Here is a 21,718-nt window from a genome sequence, read left to right as displayed (position 1 = left end):
GATTTGAATGTTTGCAGCAGACATATTTGTTCAGCCCTGGGTCAAAAGTTGACATGGGGTTATATTGGGAGACTCCGCAGACTGCTTTAAGTGTCTCAAAGTTGTGGTTGTGGTTTAGGAACTTACTTTCATGCATGGGCATATCATCTGAGAATTACTGTATGATTCATCTATTACCAAAGACGACACTTTAATGTCCCAGCATTCTTTCATGGTTGTGAACATTTTTATAATATAATATTTTACATGATATTTTGTGTAACTGTAAAAAAAAATGAATTCCTAGTTCTATTCATGTCAGTATTGCTATTTGCTTATTTGTTATTTTCTTCATTCATCCATTTAGGGGAATACCTGAAGTACAGTACTGTAATACTTTTATCAGATTGTGTTGAAACTTTGAAGATACAATTAACAACATCAAACTAGATGCATTCCATACAAATTCTAATTTTGGTATAATGCCAAATATGGCACCTTTCCTTTTGAACTAAAATTGTATTTACTAAAATTATATTGAATTACATTAAAATGCTGATAGAAAAATAAATCCAAAAGATGTGACATATAGGCAGTTAATAACTGAGTTATATTTTAGTTTGACAGGATAAAGTCTATCAGCATAATCGAAGTGCCCAGTCATATAAAATGTTACAAATGTGGTACAGTTTTATCTTGTTTGACTCAATTGGATTTTAACTCTTTGGTTTTGAGTATAAAAAGTTTCTACATCTTCCTGTTCATAACCCATATTTAAGGTTTGGGTGCCATGTGACTTAGAAAGTATACAGTTTAATTAATTCTGACTGATGGAAGAACCTAGATTACATTATTTAATTTCAGATAGGTAAAAACAGTTAATTAACTGAGGGAGGACAGCTGTAACAGCACATTCCTTTTCATTAATTTCTTGTTCCATTCTTCGGGTGTGTGCTAATGAAATGGTCTATCTCAATTTGGCCATTCCTTTCCTGTTGTATTTCATTCTATCAATCCATATAATTTTTAGTGGCATTACTTAAAATCCACATGGGGTGGAATTTATCAGTGGATATGTGGATAAGTTGATTTTAGACAATCTTTCCTTTTTTCAGTTTCCTTTCCTATTGAACTTTGACCTTTTTTTGGTGATAAATTTGTGAACTTAATATCACTGTGAAAGAAACTATTTGAAAGGGATATTACACATTTTTTACAAATATTTTCTAAGTACATTTATGTGTGGGAACCTGGTATATGTTTACATCATTTAGGCATTTTCAGAATTATTTATTTACTTGTTGGACAGTGAAAATGTTTTTGGTATGATTACACACAAGCGCAAATGGAATTTGAAAGGATTTTATGTCATGTTTTAAGGATTTTACATGTTTTACCCTTATCACTATCTGTTATTTGTTATACATTTTATAGAATTTTAGTATTGCTATGTGTTTTATTGATCTGGTGTTTAGGTTGGGTTTTTGAGGTGTTTCTTATTCTTATTGAAACTTTTCTGAGAAAAAGTAGTTATTCACAATTATTGAGCTGTCCTACTGTCTGTGTGCACAATGTACATTTATAATTAAATATATAAATACAAATTGATATATCCATACAATTCTCTCCCTCCTCCTCTCTCTCTCTCATATATACACACATACACACACACACATAAATGAAGAATATACTCCAGTATCAAAATGCGTCAAGAAAAATAGTGTTACTCAGATTCTGAAGTATTATTTAAAATTACACACTTAGTAGTAGGTACAATTTTAACTGTAATATTGAACAAGCTCTTAAAGGTTTGAAAATAGGTTCCCATTTTTCTTGACGTTAATTAATTTTGTTATACAACTTCACTAAAATAATTCCACATTTTTGTAGTATACGATAATGTTCAGTTTGATGTTTATGAAGCAGAATGTGACCTATAAATTTGATATTTTGAAATGAAGAAATTAATTATACCACTCAGCTTGTCATTTCAAAGAAAGACATCATGATATTTTGAAATGAAGAAATTAATTATACCACTCAGCTTGTCATTTCAAAGAAAGACATCTTGATATTTTGAAATGAAGAAATTAATTATACCACTCAACTTGTCATTTCAAAGAAAGACATCTTGATATTTTGAAATGAAGAAATTAATTATACCACTCAACTTGTCATTTCAAAGAAAGACATCTTGATATTTTGAAATGAAGAAATTAATTATACCACTCAACTTGTCATTTCAAAGAAAGACATCTTGATATTTTGAAATGAAGAAATTAATTATACCACTCAGCTTGTCATTTCAAAGAAAGACATCTTGATATTTTGAAATGAAGAAATTAATTATACCACTCAGCTTGTCATTTCAAAGAAAGACATCATGTAAATCATAATAATTGGTATATAATTCCTAATGCCCCAATAAATGACTTTAAAAAATCTTCAGTAACTGTACAATCATAAAATAAGTTTTCAGTGCTTTTTAGTTCTTGTTTACATATCATCATTGCTGAAATTTATTATTTAAAAAATGTGTTGCAATAATTATGTGCATCAGTTTGAACTCAAATGCAAATAAATAGGTTAATAATGGAATTGTTGGCCCCTCTTACATTGGGAAACGACAAAGAAAGCCTCTACCAGAAGGAAGACATTTTTTGTCAATTGCATTTAATATTAAATAGTCCTGGTCAGATAATGAAGAGTCTTTAATTGAGTTTGAACTTGAAAATTTGTGCAAGCCAGTCAGTAAGAACTTAACTGTTGTAATATCCTATTTGATTGGCTGAAAATTGAAATTCATTATCAAGGTCAGGTTCAGACATTACTGAAGTGCTGAATCTCTGGATGCATTTTTTTAATACCAAACAGTTCGTGTCTCACCACCCACCCAGAAGCCACAGTCGCATGAAAATATCATCATATTTAAGTGACTTGAAGTGGCCACAGGCAGCAGAGTGGTTTTAACCACTCGTCTTTACCAGTCTCTATCACCTTAACCCAGTCTGCATGTGTTCATTTCATGGGCTCAGCCAATATGGGTATGTGAGAAAGCTTGCCAATACCTTCCAATGGGTTGGTGGTTCTTGCCATGATTTTTCCAGGTTCTTTCTGAACCACTTATGCTAGTTGCAATGGCCGAGTGGTCTAAAGCGCTCACCATTCCAGATCACTGCCATCTCACCTCTGTCTGCGTGGGTTTGAGTCCAAGGCTCTGCTAGCATGGTTACGTGGGAAGCCTGCCAGTAGCTTCTCGAGGGTCGGTGGTTCTTCCCTGGGTTTTCCAGGGTTCATCCTCCACCAGTTATAGTGGCGGCCATGTATAGCCTATCTTGTGCTGAAAAATGGTGTTAAACCCTAGAACAACAACAGTATACTGGTTGCCATGTATAGCCTATCATATGCTTAAAAATGGCATTAGAGCCACAACAAGAAGTAAATTGAGGTAAAAATGGAATGGACATCAGAAGGCAGTACAAAATTTCATCAATTAGTTTTGATAGTGCCAAGCTAATTTCTGTGTCAGAGGCTTGCCAAGAGCTTTGTAGATTTACCAGAAAAGTATAGAATATCAGCGGAGATTACATTGGATAAAAAGGTTAAAGATTATTTTATCAAGAGTGTAGTTTGTTGTCACTATTAAATTCTGGGTTTTAGGGTTTTTAAGTTTACTACGTTCATTTTATTGTAACCCCAAATATTTGGGACTATATAACTATAACAGTTTGAAGGGAGTTCAGTGTGCTGAGGTTTTGATCTTTAGAGGTTTCATATTACATCCAGCTGTAAATCTAATCATACAGACATCTCAACTTTCCTTCCAGACTGTTGGATACAGCTGTAAAGCTGATCATACAGATATCTGTATTTTCCTTCCAGGCTGTGGGATACAGCTATAAAGCTGATCAAACAGATATCACTATTTTCTTTCCAGGCTGTGGGATACAGCAGTAAAGCTGGTCATACAGATATCTATATTTCCTTCCAGGCTGTGGTATACAGCTGTAAAGCTGGTCATGCAGATATCTCAATTTTCCTTTTGGACTGTGAGATACAGCTGTAAGGCTGGTCTTACAGATATCTGTATTTTCCTTGCAGACTGTGGGATATGGCTGTAAAGCTAATAATACAGATGTCACTATTTTCCTTCCTGGCTGTGGGATACAAGCTGTAAAGCTGGTCATACAGATATCTCTATTTTCCTTCCAGGCTGTGGGATACAGCTGCCTCCCCAGTGTTAAGAATGAGGAAGGTTTCTTCTGCATTATTATCAAGAGAGATGCGGAGACAGTGAAGGCTCATCAGGCACAGGCAATAGATGTGCTCCACAAAACCTTTGGTAGCAAACCTAATTACACTGTATGTGTGGAAGCAGTCAACCAATGTCCTGACAACAAGTAAGTTTTATCAGATTTGTGTGTTACATTAACAACATTACAATGCATCAGCAAATGGCTTATAGTCCATAAATGGACAGAGGATGTAAATTGTACCCAATTACAATTTTGAAAACAGTATTTAGAGCTTGATAATATTGTGTCACATTATCACATGTAGATTTTAGGTAAGCATTACAAGTGGAATGACCATGCTATATTTGTGTTAGTGCATGATGATGCTCCCTCAGTTCACATTACAGCTCATATGACTTTTTAATATTTCTCCACACTTTGCAGTAGGGATTGAGATAATGTGGGGAGATTAAGAAATGGTGGCTCAGCGATTAAGAAATGGTGGCTCCACATTGATGCCTTGCAAAGTCATGGAGTCATGGCATGTTTGCCATGCATCGCTGCAGAGCAATGTCATTGAGCTGCATTGGAGAAATTAGTACAAGGCATGGATCCCTGTTGCAAATCAGCATGTATGGTCTAAAAAAAGGCAAATATTCCAAAATAAATATAAAGTAAAACCTTATCACTTGCTTTGTATATTGTCATAGCCTCATACGTTTCTCTGAAGAGAGGATGTTCTGCTTAAGTTGTTGATGCATTGCATGATAATTTATCAATAAATAATGTTTTAGGTAGTTTTACTTAACAAGCACTATTTTTTAAAAATAAGTTGAACTGCAATTCTTGATAGTTGAAATGTAAAATATATATTGTTGACAATTGAAATATATATATATATATATATATATATATATATATATATATATATATATATATATATATTTATATAAGGATAAAACAATGTATCTTAATGTATGAATGTATGCACTACAGCAAAAGTTGAATGAAAGTACAATTACATGTATAATAAATGTTTTTGATAATTATTATAATTGCATGCCAGGTGAGAGAGTAGTTTATGAACAGTCATTTTATTATTGCACATCAGGTGAAAGAGTAGTCTTTGAGCAGTCATCATATAATTGTACCCCACTAAGCAACAATTTTGAAGAACAGTTCCAGATTGTGAAGGCATAATAGAACAATGTTTAATTAAGCTCTTTCTAAAAGAATGTAAAATTAAACCCCAAGAATAACTCAGTCTCAACACCATGATAAATGAATATCACGAAGAAGTACTTCAGTCGTCAGCTAAATGTCCAGAGAAAATGCAGTATACCAAATTATCAGATTCTTGTACATGCATTCAAGAGTGGGAAAGATAATATTGGGGTAAGACTGAAAGACTGATCACAGCTGCTGAAGAAATGGAAATCCATACTCGTATATTTATTATGTGTGCATTATTAAACACAGAACTATAGTCTGAAGCAAGACCAGATATTGGTTTCAGAAGTTTCATATGTAACTATTGTTTTAAATATGTGTACAGTCTATTTTTATGTAACTATTGTTTTAAACAATGTACAGTCTATTTTTATTTAACTATTATTTTAAACATTGTACAGTCTATTTTCTTTGTAAAATGCTATTTTCTTCAAATACATTAACAAATGAAAGTCCCATTATTAAACACAAAACTGTATAAACAGTACCAGATATTGGTTTCAGGAGTTTCATATGTAACTATTGTTTTAAACATTGTACAGTCTATTTTCTTTGTAAAATGCTTTTTTTCTTCAGATACATTAACAAATGAAAGTCCCATTGTTAAACAGAAAACTGTATAAAACAGTACCAGATATTGGTTTCAGAAGTTTCATATGTAACTAATGTTTTAAATAATGTACAGTCTATTTTCTTTCTCAGATGCTATTTTCAGATACATTAACAAATGAAAGTCCCATTGTTAATGAATTTTTTTATAGCTATAATTAAATATATTTTCATGATTATGATTTTTAAATAAACCAGTTTCGTAACATGGAGAGAGAAACAAAAAGAGACAGTGGTTGATGTGTGTGCAGGGTTGCCAACATCAGGCAGATATAAAGCTGTATTTATTTGCATTTATATTTCAGATGAAGCTACATACAACAATCCTGATTATAAATTCTTTTGGCTGTCCAAATTATGGTTTGATATATGTATTTCTTTATGGAGTAGATTTAAAATTCTTTAGCTAATAATAATTCACAATTAATAAAAACGAAAAATTGCTTTGCAGTTTTAATAATTCTAAATAAATAGATACGTTTCTAAAGAATACATTTTTGTGAGTGTGAGTCACTTTGTTGGTTCATGTGGTCAGAAATATCTGGAGGAGTGTGAGCTATATATTTGACATTTTGCTGTTTGGAGCATAAAATACTTCAGGTCAGAGTTGGTGGTATATGTACTGGACAGGCCTCAATCTGGGCCCACCAAGCGAGTTCCAGCCACAGATATTTATGACTTCTTAATGAATCCAGCCAATGCCATTGTCAAGAGCCAGCTTCTAAGTCAGCTAGATGCTGATAAATTTTACCCCAAAACCTCCATGACTCAAGAACAGCTAAAACAGTACCTGGACACTCAACCAGCAGGTAGGACACCAATTACACAATACACATTTTTTGTCTCAAGAGCACGATGGCAAGATATAGGTGTCACTTTTCCAGCTGTGATGATGGTGGTGTAAGTGTTAAAATTTTGTGTTAAAGTATTTTGTGAAAGAAAGGTATTTGTTTTTAAATGTTTCAATAAAATTTAAACTCAGCTTTGCTTGATTATCAAACAAGCATAAGACAAAAATTGTATTGGATTAGTACAATTAAAAGGCATGTGTTTGCTCAGTTACCTTGACATTGTCAGAATCATGCAGTGTTTTTCCATATTACACAGCTTCATACTGCAGAACATGTGTAAAAATAGTATAGTGTAATAGGAACTACTTTGGAAACAAAAATGTATGCTCATGTACTACACACTTTGGTTGATTAGATTTGTTTGTAGATGAACTAAACAAGCTGTTTCATACATTTGGAAATAGGGAGGATAAAGTTAATGATGTGGACAAGTTCACTTAGTTGCAAATGAAACTTTCAAACAAGCAAATGAATGAACATGATATTCACAATGTCAGCAACAAAGATGAGACGCAATAATTGAAAATACCATTCTGATCATTTAAGCATTTATATAGGAGAAATATTCTTAACTTTTTGCATATAGGATAGTTCAGATTATGGCCAGTGTTCTTTAGGGTCTTTAAAAATAGCACAGAAAAGCATATTGAGGTCAAGGACTATCCCATATCTATCAGAGACATACCAAAAATATCATTTCCACTGGCTAAATGGAATGTCACACAACAGCTGCTTTGCAGTTTTCCCTGTTTAACTATTTTGATCAGTATTAGGATAGCGATAGAAGTCATATACTGTATGATACAGGTCATAGTTGTCTAACTGTGAGCAAGCAAATGACGGGGCATAAATATGTCTTCTTTAGCTGGTAATGGTAATAAATATAATGACATTTATGAATCTTGAATTTCCTCAAAACATAATCTCTTGATACATCTGATACACACCAAAGTTGTACTGTAATTTCGACTACATTTCCAACTGAAATAACATTCTCCTTACTGCAATTAATAATAATAATATTGAGGTGTATAGCGCCTAATCTTTAGAAGCTCTAAGCGCTTTACAACATTAGACAACACCTATAAGATAAAAAACATATAATGATATGATTACAGAAACAAACACCATGAAATTAGAAAACATTAAAAAAACATGCTGAGAATATTTAAGGTAGGAAACATTATTAGGTCTTTAAGTTTGTTCTTGCAGTCAAAATAAGTGAGTTTTGAGAGCACTCTTGAATGGGATCACTGTGTCTTTGTCTAAGTTCAGTGGTCAATTCATTCCATGTTGCTGGGCCGTGGTATGCAAAAGAATGCTGTCCATATGAATTTGTTTCCATGTTGGGAATAATGAGTTTACGATTGTCAGAAGAAGAACGTAAGTATCTTGCTGGTGTGAACACATAGGTGAGGTCGGATAAGTATGTTGGACTAGAGTCCGTCAATGAAACTTAGCACAGAGAAAAATTTTTGTGTTTGATTCTGGATGGAATGCATAGCCAGTGCAGGTTACAGAGCAACGGGGATGTGTGCACTGATTGTGGTACTCTATCATCCGAACAGCTGTGTTTTGAACTTTTTGAAGTTTCTGGAGTAGATATTGAGATGAACCGGACAGAATTGAGTTACAATAGTCCAGTTTTGAAAGTACTGATGAACACACAATTGTTTTAGTGGCATCAACTGAAAGATATTTGCGAATTGAGCTGATGCGTCTCAGCTCAAGATATGCAGCCTTGCATATGTTCATGACATGTTGGTGCAATGTGAGAGTACTGTCCAGAGTAACACCTAGGTTTCATACTGATTGTGTGAATTTAATGTTGGTGTTACTGATATTTATTGTTTGAGGTAAAGGATGTGAATGAGAAAGTCTTTGTGTTGTGATCAGAATGGCCAGTTTTATCATCATTCATCTGCAGCTTGTTACATGTCATCCATGATTTCACATCAGAAATGCACCTCTCTACACCTTGGATGGTAGCATCAATTTCAGTTGGGTGGCTAGATTGATATATTTGGGTGTCATCAGCGTACAATTGGTGAGACGCTGGATGATGATCTATGACACTTGAGAGCAACTGAGTGTACAGAATGAAGAGAACAGGTCCAAGAACAGACCCAGTGGAACACCACAACATAGACCAACTGGGCTGGAGTGTATTCCATTTGCAGATACAATTTGTGTCCTGTTGACCAAGTAGGACTTGAACCACAGTAAGGCTGTATCATGAATGCCAAATACATGCTGGAGACAGTGAAGTAATATATCATGGTCTATTGTGTCAAATGCTGCAGACAAATCAAGGAGGATGAGGACTGTAACCTTTCCGCTATCCAGCGCAGAGAGAACGTCATTAACTACTTTTAGAAGAGTAGTTTCAGTACTGTGGGAAGGCCGATGTGCAAATTGTACATTGCTAAAAAGACTTTGAATTTAGATGAGATACACTCTGGGATAGAACAACCTTTTCTAAGATTTTTGATATGAATGGGAGGTTAGAAACTGGACGGTAGTTCTTTAAATTGTTATGGTCTAGTGTTGGTTTCTTCAGCAGAGGCTTTACAATGGCAGTTTTGAAAAATGATGGGAATTCCCCAGATGAGAGAGAGGTATTAATAACATCAGTTAGTGAAGGCAATACTGGATCTTAGCACTCAAGCAGAGTGATGTTGGAATTGGATCAAGTTCACATGACTTTGGTGCACTCTTCATCACGATTGTACGTACAAAATCCATAGAGACAGGTTCAAATGCTGCTAATGGTTGCTGCTCAGATTCTGTATCCCAACTGTATGGTGACAACGAGTCAATTGAAATTGTGGTGTCAAGCTTATCTCTAATGGTTTGTACTTTGTCACGGAAGAAATTTGCAAACATGTCCGGAAGGTCGACTGGAGAGAAGGTAGTTGATTAAGTTCTGTGTTCAAACATGGCCACCACTACTAAAAACAGAAGAAATAAACATAAAGACGACTTCTCAAAAACTGCTAAACAGAATTTGACCAAATTTGACATAAAGACCTTTCAGATTTAAAATTAAGATCTGCCATATTGGCCACCTTTGCTGAAAATATAAAAAATTAAAATGGCTTCTCCAAATCTGCTATCACAATTTGACCACAAGATCATTATAACATGAAAGGCCTTCAGATTAATTCAAGTGATGCTGATCGGCCATTAAATCTGACCACCATTACTACAAATTGGAAATCCTTTATTTCTCAAAAACCACTAAACAGAACTTAAACCAGATTTGACAGACAGAAAGCATCTTGCCAGGAAGGACCTTAAGTCTGTACAAAGGATGCCAATCTGCCATCAGATATTCCTGTTACTGAAAATAGAATAACTTTAAATAAAGTAACATACGTTGAACAGATTAGACAGATAGTGTCCAAGCCTGAGGGCTTTCACATCTTTCTAAATGATACTGATGCACTGTCAAATATGTTGGCTATTACTAAGAATAGGAAAATGTTTTTACACAACTTTCTTTTTCAGAAATGTTTTATATATATAGAAAGCATCCTTCTGATCCTGATTTTTTTATCAGTCAACTGCACATGCATTAGCTGTTATGCAAAAGTGAGCCAGGTGAATGATCTGAGATTCACTTGGACCTCTTGTTTCATTATGACACAACTGTTGAGATCACATAGATTTTCCACAATAGAAAGCCTGTATAGCCAATTTACAGCAGGAGTAAACACTAAATATTTCTCATTCTTGTAAACATTTTGTTGACCTTTTTTTTGTTCACAGCACTGTTATTGCTGTTATTAAGTAATAAGAGACCTGTGTCTCAGCCATGCTGTTTTATCATCAACCTCTCCGGAGTTCATAGTGACATTATACAGCTTGGTAAATTTAAGTATCACAGTGATTATATCATATAATCATTACATCATTTGAGCTGCACTGTAAAATATTTATTTTACAAAAAAGATTACCCTTCAATACACACAAATGTTTTTGATTCTTAAAAAGAATGAAAAATTGGAGTATATATGGCCACAAATCAGAAGATCATTAAAACAGGTCAGACTCAAGAAACTGAAACATTTTGTGCGTACAAATAAATCTAGGTTCTTAGTAATACAGTACATGGTTAAAAGAGAGTAGTCCATCATTATTAATGGAAGTGAACAGTTATTTTGTATGTTATGTTGCAGGTATAGATCCTTTATTATGGAAGCAAGCAATTCTTGACAATCCAGATTCAGAGCAGTTAATTCCTGTCCCAATGATTGGCTTTAAAGAGCTTCACACACGTCTGAAGCAACAGGAACAACAGACAAAGCTTCATCAGCAGAGACTGGATGTAAATATTTTATTGTTTTTTTATATTAAGCACATTACTCATTAATCAGGACACAAAAGTTGTCCAACCTGTACTTTGCTGGATCATATAGTGAAACGCTTGTCAGTTCATCCTATCACTAGGTTTATTTCAGTGGTAGGGTATATGTGTCCACTGAATACACTACTGGTTCCTCCAGACTAGTGTTGTTCCGATTATCGATTATAATCGATCATCAGTTGGTTGAACAAACCAATAAGATAATCGATTGTGAAACTCCATAATCGATTATGTGTAAAGGGAGACTACTTTTTAGTTGTATGCAAAGCACAAAGTTTAGTAAAACTCCCAGCCACTAAAGTTGACCTGAAATTTATTAATTCCCTTCTCAACTTCAAATATAAAACCATATGATATTTCATAGATGCAAAATTTCATAATTAGGAACATATAGCCATTATTACATGATCAAGTTGTTAAATAGTTGAGTTAATAAATTTAAGCACATTTTGATGATTTGTTTCAGTTTTAAATGCAACATTATTTGTAGTATTTGTAAACAATGACAAACAAGAAAACCATGTCCTTCTGCACTTAAAATTATAGACACATCACATATGACTGAAAGGATTTTGGGGGATTGTAGCAGTATTTCAGTTGCATATAACTTATCAGCCATAAAAAGTTGTGTTCATTTAACAAAAATGAAGAACAAAAATAATACACAACTCAATAGACAAAAATGTAATATTATTATCAGGTTAAAGTATACATGTTATTAAAAGAGATTACTCCTGTACATTTACTAACATCTTGAACTATTGATCAAAGATACAACTGAATAGCAAACAAAAATTAAAATTTGCTCTTAGTAACCGATTATAATCGATTATTAGTTGGTTAAGTGGAACTGATTATCGATTATGAATTTCTGACTGATTCCCATCACTAGTCCAGACTACAAAAGACTTAACACAGAATGATATTGATATGCTAAAAGACTTTTGGGGGAAGGGAAATGGAAAACTGTTAATCTTTTACAAATATTTTTCTTCTGCATTAAGAATGCACTTCATTCATTTTTGTGGGTATCAATTTTTGTTGTTTTGGGAAAGTGACATCTTTGTCAGTAGGTAAATTTATTTATCGGGGAAGTGGTTATGTTGTTTCCACAGAAGGGTAATTGTTAAGCTACAGATCACAAAATTAGTCAAATTTGTACCAGTGGAATATATTGGATCCACAGTATTTGATGATCATTTTAAAAACTTTTTCTCAAGATGCCTTTAAACTTGGATCTTAATTCTCTTAAAACATTTTCCGAAGATGCCTTCAAACTTGGGTCTTGATTCCTTTTAAACTTTTTCTCAAGATGCCTTTAAACTTGGGTCATGATTCCCTTTAATCTTTTTCTCAAGATACCTTTAAACTTGGGCCGTGATTCCCTTAAAACTTTTTCTCAAGATGCCTTTAAACTTGGGTCTTGATTCCCTTAAAACTTTTTCCCTAGATGCCTTTAAACTTGGGTCTTGATTCCCTTAAAACCTTTCCCCTAGATGCCTTTAAACTTGGGTCATGATTCCCTTTAAACTTTTTCCCTAGATGCCTTTAAACTTGGGTCTTGATTCCCTTAAAACCTTTTCTCAAGATGCCTTTAAACTTGGTTCTTGATTCGCTTAAAACTTTTTCCCAAGATGCCTTTAAACTTTGGTCATGATTCCCTTAAAACTTTTTCTCAAGATACCTTTAAACTTGGGTCGTGATTTTTTCTCAAGATGCCTTTAAACTTGGTTCTTGATTTGCTTAAAACTTTTCTCCTAGATGCCTTTAAACTTGTGTCTTTTACAAAGTGTTGAGCATCTTCATCAATTGCTTCCTTCACAGCAACTATTTCCCTCTCAACAGTTGCAGACAGTGGTCTTCCAGAACATCAATCATCTTTGATGGATTCAAGACCATCTTAAAAATGATAAAATCACCTCAAAATTGTAGGTTATGACAGAGAATTGCATTTATAGACTTTAACCAAATTGATGCTGATATCAGTCAGAGAGTACCCAGTAATTATCCAAATTGATGCTGATATCAGTCAGAGAGTACCCTGTAATTATCCAAATTGATGCTGATATCAGTCAGAGAGTACCCAGTAATTATCCAAATATGGCAGTGTGCTGTTTACTCAGTTGAAGAATTGTTCTGCTTTTGTGAGTTTTTCACTACTGTCTTTTACCTTTGTTATGTCAAACACATATACTTGCAGTTGTACAGCACACTGCACATGTTGCTGTAGATCACTTTATTGAACATTATTTTGTCTATTAATCAGCATCACATTTGTTGATGGGTTGAAAGAAACAAAAAAGTTACGACAAAATATTTTGAACTTTTCTGATACCTCCCATATAACTGTCCTTCTTTCTGGCACACAGTCTCATTGGCACAGCTGGCCCTGCTGTTGTTGTTGGATTGTGATCCGACTTGGTTAATATTACGGTCATCACCTGAAGATGCACAACCAACAAATTGATTTGCTTCTGCAATTTTTTACCTAGAGTTTTTGTCACTTTTTGTGTTGATTCTCAATGTAGTATATAATATTTTTGTTAGTCCTGGAGTTTTTGTTGGATAGTCATCAAAATATGTAAATATGTAATTATTATATTGCTATTAAGCTATGAAACAGCTTGGGAAGAGTTATGATCATCATATGAAGATGCACATGTCAACAAATCTCCACTCCCTTGTGACTTTTGTTATTGGCCATTACGACTAGGGACCAGATTAAGTTTGTGCACACAACTATTAGTCACACAGTTTTCAGTGTATTGCCCTGAAACTTTGTACATGTTATGGTCATGATTTGGTAATTCGCACATGAACAAATCACTTTGTTCTACAAAGTTTTGTTTGAAATACTGTCCTTTATATCCTGCACAGAAAGAGGTGTAAGAGAAAATGAAAGTTGTCTTTTATTTTATTTTTTTAATGGATCACTCTGAAAATTGTTGTGTAGTATATATAGTGATGCACATGTCAAATATTTGTGCAGGATGTAATGTGTGACTGAATTTTGTGGTTGCAGGTACTCTTGCAGTCTTTGATGGACTTTGCGAAACATTGTATTAGGGGAAATACAATTCATCGATATATCGATGCGTTGATACTTTTGCTGAAACAATACACATATCGATACAAGAGACAGAGAATCAATACAAAACAATGCTTACCGTATGCATGATATTTTATTTAGTCTCCAGCACTCATGAATAATTGTTATTAGTTGTCCTATTATTCAGTAGAATTATAATCCTGTATGCATGTTATTATAGTCTCCAGCAGTCATGAATAATTATTATTAATTGCCTTATTATTCTGTAAAATTATGATCCATCTGCAATAGCATTTGCAGTCACAGACACTCATGTTTATTAGTAAAAATGAAAAAGATTATTTGAGAATACACACTCACCATCTTCAAGTTGACACCAAGTGACCTGTTTTGTAATCTGCCACCGCCCCCACCCCCATTTCATGCTAATTATCTTAACCCAGAAGCATGTTCAGCATATGCTATACATTCCAAACATGTTCCACATGTATAATGAAGTACTTGACTCATCATTTAATTAACACGTTCACACAAAGTTTCTACTTTGAACTGTATCTTGACTCCTTTGCTTGATTTGAAAGCTATTCTACGGGTTTGTTGCACATTGAAATATATAACATTGAATTCCTATTTATTGTATTGCTTGTTCCCCTCCAGGTTAAACTATAACCACCTATCAGAAATCAATGTAGCTTATTCTCTGCGTGACAAACAGGAAGTATTGGCAAAGAAGTAGAGAGACTCGCTGTAAAGTTATTAGATATGTCAAGTGCTTAAGTTGAGATGCTTCAGTGTGTGCCAATTGCGGGAATCATGCAAAATTTGTACAAATATCATATGCTTTGAGAACAGTGAAATATGAAAACTCACACAAATTTGTTGAAAGTCTCACATTTGAAAATGTACTCTGCAAAATATACAATTTATATTTTACCGTTCTTTTCGAGACATCAGTTTTTCGGGTAGTAACTGTTCTACATTTTGAGATCTTCAAGCACGATATGAATGGTTGTGAAACTAAATTTTATTAGAACAAAGTGCCCAGGAATACAAATTATGGCATTGTTTGAACCAATCATGAAGAAAGTTCTACGAATCTGTTTAAAATACGGGCTACCTAGAAAGCCCAAAATGTCTGATTCCCAGCATGGTTTATTACGATTTCATTCAGCAAATAGTTGCTGATGATAGTGATGATGACAATAATTTTGTGAAGTTATGAAGTATATCAGATTATTGTAGCTGGGAAAGTGTTAATAGAAACATCAGTGAGTGATTTTGAGCCCGAAATGGTGTTAAATATGAATCAGATGGACAAAAAATAGACGGCATGACACTTTCAGTGATATTTCAAAATTAAATCTACAAAGGACAGAATACTGAGCTTAATTAAAATACAGACTATTTAAAAGCACAATACAATTTTCATTTTCTTAATATTAATCAAACTCGCCCTGCGTATCATATGCTCCAAAACCATATAGATGTATCCATTTCAGGGTTAAGATAAATATAATAAAATAATGGTTAAAAGTGCAATTAAGAAGTAAAGATATTTATTTTAATACTTCTGTCTGTACATGTATTGATGGACTAAATACCCTTAAACAGCATTATGGAACAGATAGAAAATTTGGCATAACAGTAAGTAAACTACTGATTTAACAAAGGAGGTTTATGTTAGTGAAAAATTCTATATTGGAGCAGGTGTATGCAAAAGATAATATATGTGATCTCTGGAAAATTGTACATAACAGTCATAAAGATCAGTTTTCCAACATATTCAAGCTGACAAAGCTAGCTATGTATATGCCCCTTCAGAAAGAAGCACAGAACAATATTGATATAAAGGAAAGGAGCAGAATATGCTCGGAATTAATTAACAGATTAATGCTTATACAACTAGAGTTGACATCTGTCAAAGATGTTGATTTCAGAAGAGCTATAAGAAAGTGGATCAGGAAGAAAGAGGCATATTGAAGTTTAGATAAATAGTGACCTATGACCGTTTCTTTCTCTCCTTCTTTTTCCTTGGATAAAGGCGGAGGTCTCCTTTAAGATAAAAGCATGTCATCATCTCGCCTTAAATTATACGTGGGAAACGAATTTGGAATTTCACTTTTTTATGCTGAGATATTTAACCAGTGAATGAAGGTGCTCATTGAAGTTTATCACCTTGTGTAAGTTAAAAGAAACTTGTAGAGTTATTAGGACTGGGTGTAGTCAGTAGTTTTCCTTCTTCACTAACAAATAACAAGTACCTGTAGCTGCAGCAGTCTTTTGCATCTGCAGAAGATAAAATGTGATAGATTTTGTTGGTATTCAACCTTATTCCCATGTTCAGATTTGTTCTAGATGAGATTTGCCTTACATGAGGAAATTACATTATTTCTTCTGTTTTGAACATCGTAATGTCTTCCAAGTGTAAATGAGACACGAAATTGATAATAATATATTTTCAAATTACTCATATTGTACCAAATAGAGGGAGTTAAATGGATCTACAATTAAATTAAAACTCTCTGCAACCAACAGGTAGTCTGTTTGAAAGTACTGTTGATATCTTCTCATCAATGAGAATTGCATATGTGTGTGATTTGGATCTTTTGCATAGCTTTAACAATTTCTCAGTCATATCACTGCGATGTCTGCAGGTTGACAGTTTATAGCGCTGTCTAGCACTGGGGCATAATGTCACAGACATGTAGCATGATGTCCCACCCAGTCACATCATCCTGATACCAGGCCAATCAGTCCTAACACTAACCTCTTAATGCTGAGCTCCAAGCAAGGCAGCTGTTAGTACCATTTTTGTACATCCTTGGTATGACTTGGCCAGGGATCGAACCCATGACCTCCTGCATCCGAGGCGGATGCTCTAACCGCTAGGCCACCTGAGCGGTCGAGAATTGCATATAAATACAGTGCGACCCTGCTATAATACAGTAGTTGCAAGCCATAGAATCCGACCTTGTTATAGACCGAACTGTGTTATAAGCAACCAGGTAAGTTAGCTGAAGATAATGTACCCCCACAAAATTGTGGGGGGGTGTAGGTAATAAATGCAGGTGGTAAAATACGTGCTTCATCAGCACAGTTACCATCTTAAATTGATGCATATTAAATGAGAAATTCACCTGTAGTGAAAACAGAGAAGACATATAATAGTTTACTTTATTTAGAGAACCATGAATTGGTACATATACGTGAATCCTGTTTATATATAATTGTCTAATGTAGTGCTGTCCAACCCGCGACCCACGGGCTGATTTTAAATGGCCTGCTCAGAGCTTGAGCAGCTGTATAGTCATTGCTTTTCTGTTTTCTGCTGTGGCCCTTGGCTTCAAGAAAAACATTTTTCAGTGGCCCATGGTGTCAGAAAGATTGGACAGCATTGGTCTAATGTATAGCATAAATAGAGTATCAACACTGTGTACTCACCCACGAACTTCATCATATACATTGAATCCACAATTCAAGTGATTCCATTGAAAATATGCACATAGCTTTAAAATATTCAATAATTTTGTAACAGGTCATATTGGTCTGAATTCAGTGGAAAAACATAGCACATTCACGTAACGAATGACGAAGCACATTTACTTTTCAGTACATTCCACGTCAGTAAAAGTTAGTTTATGTTTTAAGCCACCGTTGGTAGCGTTTGTAAGCATAAACCTTTCCCCTACAATAAGGAAACATTCACAGCACAGTTAATGTGTTCCGGTCACTTTGGAAAATGCAAACATCCATCAGATTCCATCACTTTTATTTAAGTTTGGTACTGACTTCCTTTGAAGAAAAGTTCTTTGTTGTTATTGGAAGATTGTAGTCTGCTTTCTTTGATGAAGGCTGCATGCACTGTTGAAGTCACCGCTAAAGGACAGCTTTGGAGAACCAAACAAATGCCCATTTCTTATTGTGGCGGTAATATCAAATAATTGCATTACATGATTGAGACTGGTATTTTTTCCATTTGCTGAGTACGTTTTCATAACATTCGGTACTTCAAAGGTAATCTGTTTCCTTTGAAATTTCAGCAAACTATTTTATCTGGGTACATTTTTAAAAAGGAATTGGTCATCGTTTGGACCATTCTAGTTACTGTCCCTCCATGCCTATTGAATAAACCAGTAAAAAGATGGGGTTATTTTGTGTGTTTTTTTTACATTTGTGGTAGCTGCTTGATGCTGATAGAGACACAGGTGTTCTGATGACAGGGATTATTACAGAAAATGTGAGGGTTCTGTAGGATTTTATTCTGAGTGAAAAGAAGAGGAATTTTACCATCCACATAGAAATGTCAGTCTTTGTAAATGTATTAATTAGAAGCAAGCAGCCAAAAGTGCAACAAAAGATAGATTACGAGATAATGCCTCGTCCGGTTGATGTCCGTTTCCAGAAATGTTAACAACAAAAACAGCAGATATTTCACAATATACGGAACTCATGCTAGATGTCAAGATAAGCGGATTGTGATATAACAGTGCACTGTTTAGATGTTTTGTCAATATGGACAAATAATTTGTTTATATAACAATAAATAAATTTTAGTGCATTTTATATCCAGTGTGCGGCTTCCTTTCATGGGGCCTCTGAATTTCTGCACTCCAAACCAATGGTTGTATATAAAAGTTTAAAAAGCAACAATGTCGCCAATAAAAAAAATCACGGCCTGGTATGTTTTGCAGCCAGTATGGAAAAGCAATCCCAGTTTGTGATATTGGCGAAAAACCTACATGATCACAGAATAAACTTTTTATGCGTTATTTTTTGTGCTTTTAAGAAGGAAAAGAATACTTTATCGTGTACGAGAAAAATAAATATAAACTTTCAGGAGCCAAGCCACGATCATCTTGTATTATTCATACGTGATCTCTTCCCCAAATTATAATAAACTTTTTTTTTCTTGTACAATTTAGGAAAGAATTTTTTTGTGCACAAGAAAAATAAACGTATATGAAATTTCGGGAGCCACACCACGACTGTGTTATATTTGAATTCTTGTTATAACAGAGCGTGCTGTAGCGGGGTCACACTGTATATGATAACTATATGTCTATCTGTAATCTGCATACTGGAAATACAACCAAAAATATTAACATACATGAAAGGGCACCACCTACCTTCCAAAGATGGAAACACCATCAAGTTCATATGTGTATCAGTATGTATCGTATTGCAGGCTGCATAACGTGAATCATATCGATATGTGGTACAGGTGTATCGTTTCACCCTTACATTGTATATTATCATCAGATGATATGTATGGATCTTTCATTTTACTTTTAGTTTTCAGAAAAGTTATACATTTTTGTTATTCTTTGACTTGTCACCATAATTCGGTATGGGTGGGAAGCACTGTTGGTGGGGGTAAAGTGACAGGAACATATTTCCTGACCATTCCACAAGTTTGATTAGTTTTGTGTTGGCATAATAAAACTTCACTTTAATCTAGCATAGCTCGAAAGCCATCCAGTTTCTTCAGATTTATTTAAAAAGAGGAATTGGCCTTGTTGATCAACACTACATTTTCATTTTAACAGACTTGATCTTTCTTATTGGCTGTAACAATTGTAATAATTATATTGTCATTTTCATCACTTTTCCCAACATGCATAATTGATGTACATAAAAGAACTTATAATTTTTTTATCAGAGATTACTATAGTTGTATTTGTAATTATAACTTACAGTTAATAGCAGAAGATCTGAGTGACTGCCAGACAAAGCACAGCAACATGTTGGCAAAGTTAGAAGACTACAAGAGAAAACAACTGGAATTGGGACATCGTCTGCTGAAGGTGAGCATGTTTAACATTGACTGTGGTTAGGCTCATGATTTTCGTGGGTGCAAAGATAGAGGGGATTCAGTTTCCATGGAGAAGAATTAACAGTAGCAATACTTGTTATTTTAAATAAAGAAAACAAAAACATTTCACCAAATTTGAAATTGAAATAATAATAATGATGTATCTGAAACGTCTCAACATGGGGAAAATATTTGGTGCATAACTGGTCTTTACAGCTTGGCTATGTTTGAAAAGTTAGTGGCTTAAAAATGTATCCAAAAGCTTTAATAAAATAGATACTACCCACTTTCACCAAAGACAACATAAATCCTGGATGTTAAATGATTGCTTCAGAGACCTTATTTTTCCCCCATGAACACTCATTTTTAATTCATATCTGCTAAAGACAGATAATATTTGTAGATTTTTCATACATATTGGAAAGGACAGATAAATCTAACTTGACGGGATAAGATTTGTGTTCATGTTACGATTTACAAAGTACCTGGTACAAATATTGATTCCTGATAACTGAATTCCTCTGTCCTGTACAAATACATGGGGAATATTATTTTTGCAAACCACATGCATCATTTTTTCCACAGTGAAAACTTTGCAGAATAGTATGTGTACAGTTTGGACATCACATATTATGCATCAGTGATGTTAAGTGAATGATATCACAGAAGAAGCATCAAACTCAAAAAATTGCATTTTTTTCATAATTTTATTCTATTTTTGAATTTGCTTTTTTATAGATATTTCCTATCCATTTTAGAATCTTGTTTGAGAATATGAATGCTTGTTGAGGGCTTTTGCTTTGTATCTATTATAGAACAGGGGATTATCCCATGATTTTCAGCATTATGCTTCATTTAATTGAGTTATAGCCCATGATTTTCAGCATTATGCTTCATTTAATTGAGTTATAGCCCATGATTTCCAGCATTATGCTTCATTTAGTTGAGTTCTAGCCCATGATTTTCAGATATGCTCACTTGTTATTATTGATTTGATTGTGTGATTGATATCGATGAGGCCTATGAAAGCTTCACCAATTACTGTCAAGCAGTAATCATGTGGCAATTCCCTTTGTTTAGGGAAGGTAATGTTTATATCGTAATTGGGTGCTTCATTTTCTAGAAATTGCTTTCCTTTCTTAAGGGTAGGTAATGTTTATGTTATATTTGGTGTTTCATTTTCTAGAAATTGCTTTCTTTTGTTTAGGGTAGGTAATGTTTATGTCATATTTGGTGTTAAATTTTCTAGAAATTGCTTTCCTTTGTTTAGGGTAGGTAATGTTTATGTCATATATGGGTTGTTTCATTTTCTAGAAATTGCTTTCCTTTGTTTAGGATAGGTAATTTTTATGTCATATATGGGTTGTTTCATTTTCTAGAAATTGTTTTCCTTTGTTTAGGGTTGGTAATGTTTGTGTCATAATTGGGTGTTTCATTTTCTAGAAATTGCTTTCCTTTGTTTAGGGTAGGTAATGTTTATGTCATAATTGGGTGTTTCATTTTCTAGAAATTGCTTTCCTTTGTTTAGGGTAGGTAATGTTTATGTCATAATTGGGTGTTTCATTTTCTAGAAATTGCTTTCCT

The 21,718-nt window shown here is 34.0% G+C and overlaps 1 protein-coding gene across 2 annotated transcripts in view; it reads left to right on the top strand.

The window, feature by feature from the left end:
• Positions 1–21,718, top strand: part of LOC149797378 (nuclear pore complex protein Nup54-like) — a 62,284-nt gene that overhangs the window by 18,262 nt on the left and 22,304 nt on the right. For both annotated transcript variants that reach the window (XR_016421803.1, XM_089962151.1), the window contains exons 5-8: positions 4,192–4,379; positions 6,654–6,862; positions 11,086–11,234; positions 20,019–20,126. Coding sequence is in view for 1 of the 2 variants with exons in the window: in XM_089962151.1 (XP_089818277.1) it covers positions 4,192–4,379; positions 6,654–6,862; positions 11,086–11,234; positions 20,019–20,126 (654 nt within the window). In the remaining variant the exon portion in view is untranslated. The remainder of the gene's footprint in view (positions 1–4,191; positions 4,380–6,653; positions 6,863–11,085; positions 11,235–20,018; positions 20,127–21,718) is intronic.

The sequence above is a fragment of the Sinohyriopsis cumingii genome, chromosome 6 (assembly GCF_028554795.1).
Source record: "Sinohyriopsis cumingii isolate HCF-2022 chromosome 6, ASM2855479v2, whole genome shotgun sequence".
NCBI classification, from domain to species: Eukaryota; Metazoa; Mollusca; class Bivalvia; order Unionida; family Unionidae; genus Sinohyriopsis; species Sinohyriopsis cumingii.
This window is presented reverse-complemented; position numbering and strand designations above follow the sequence as displayed.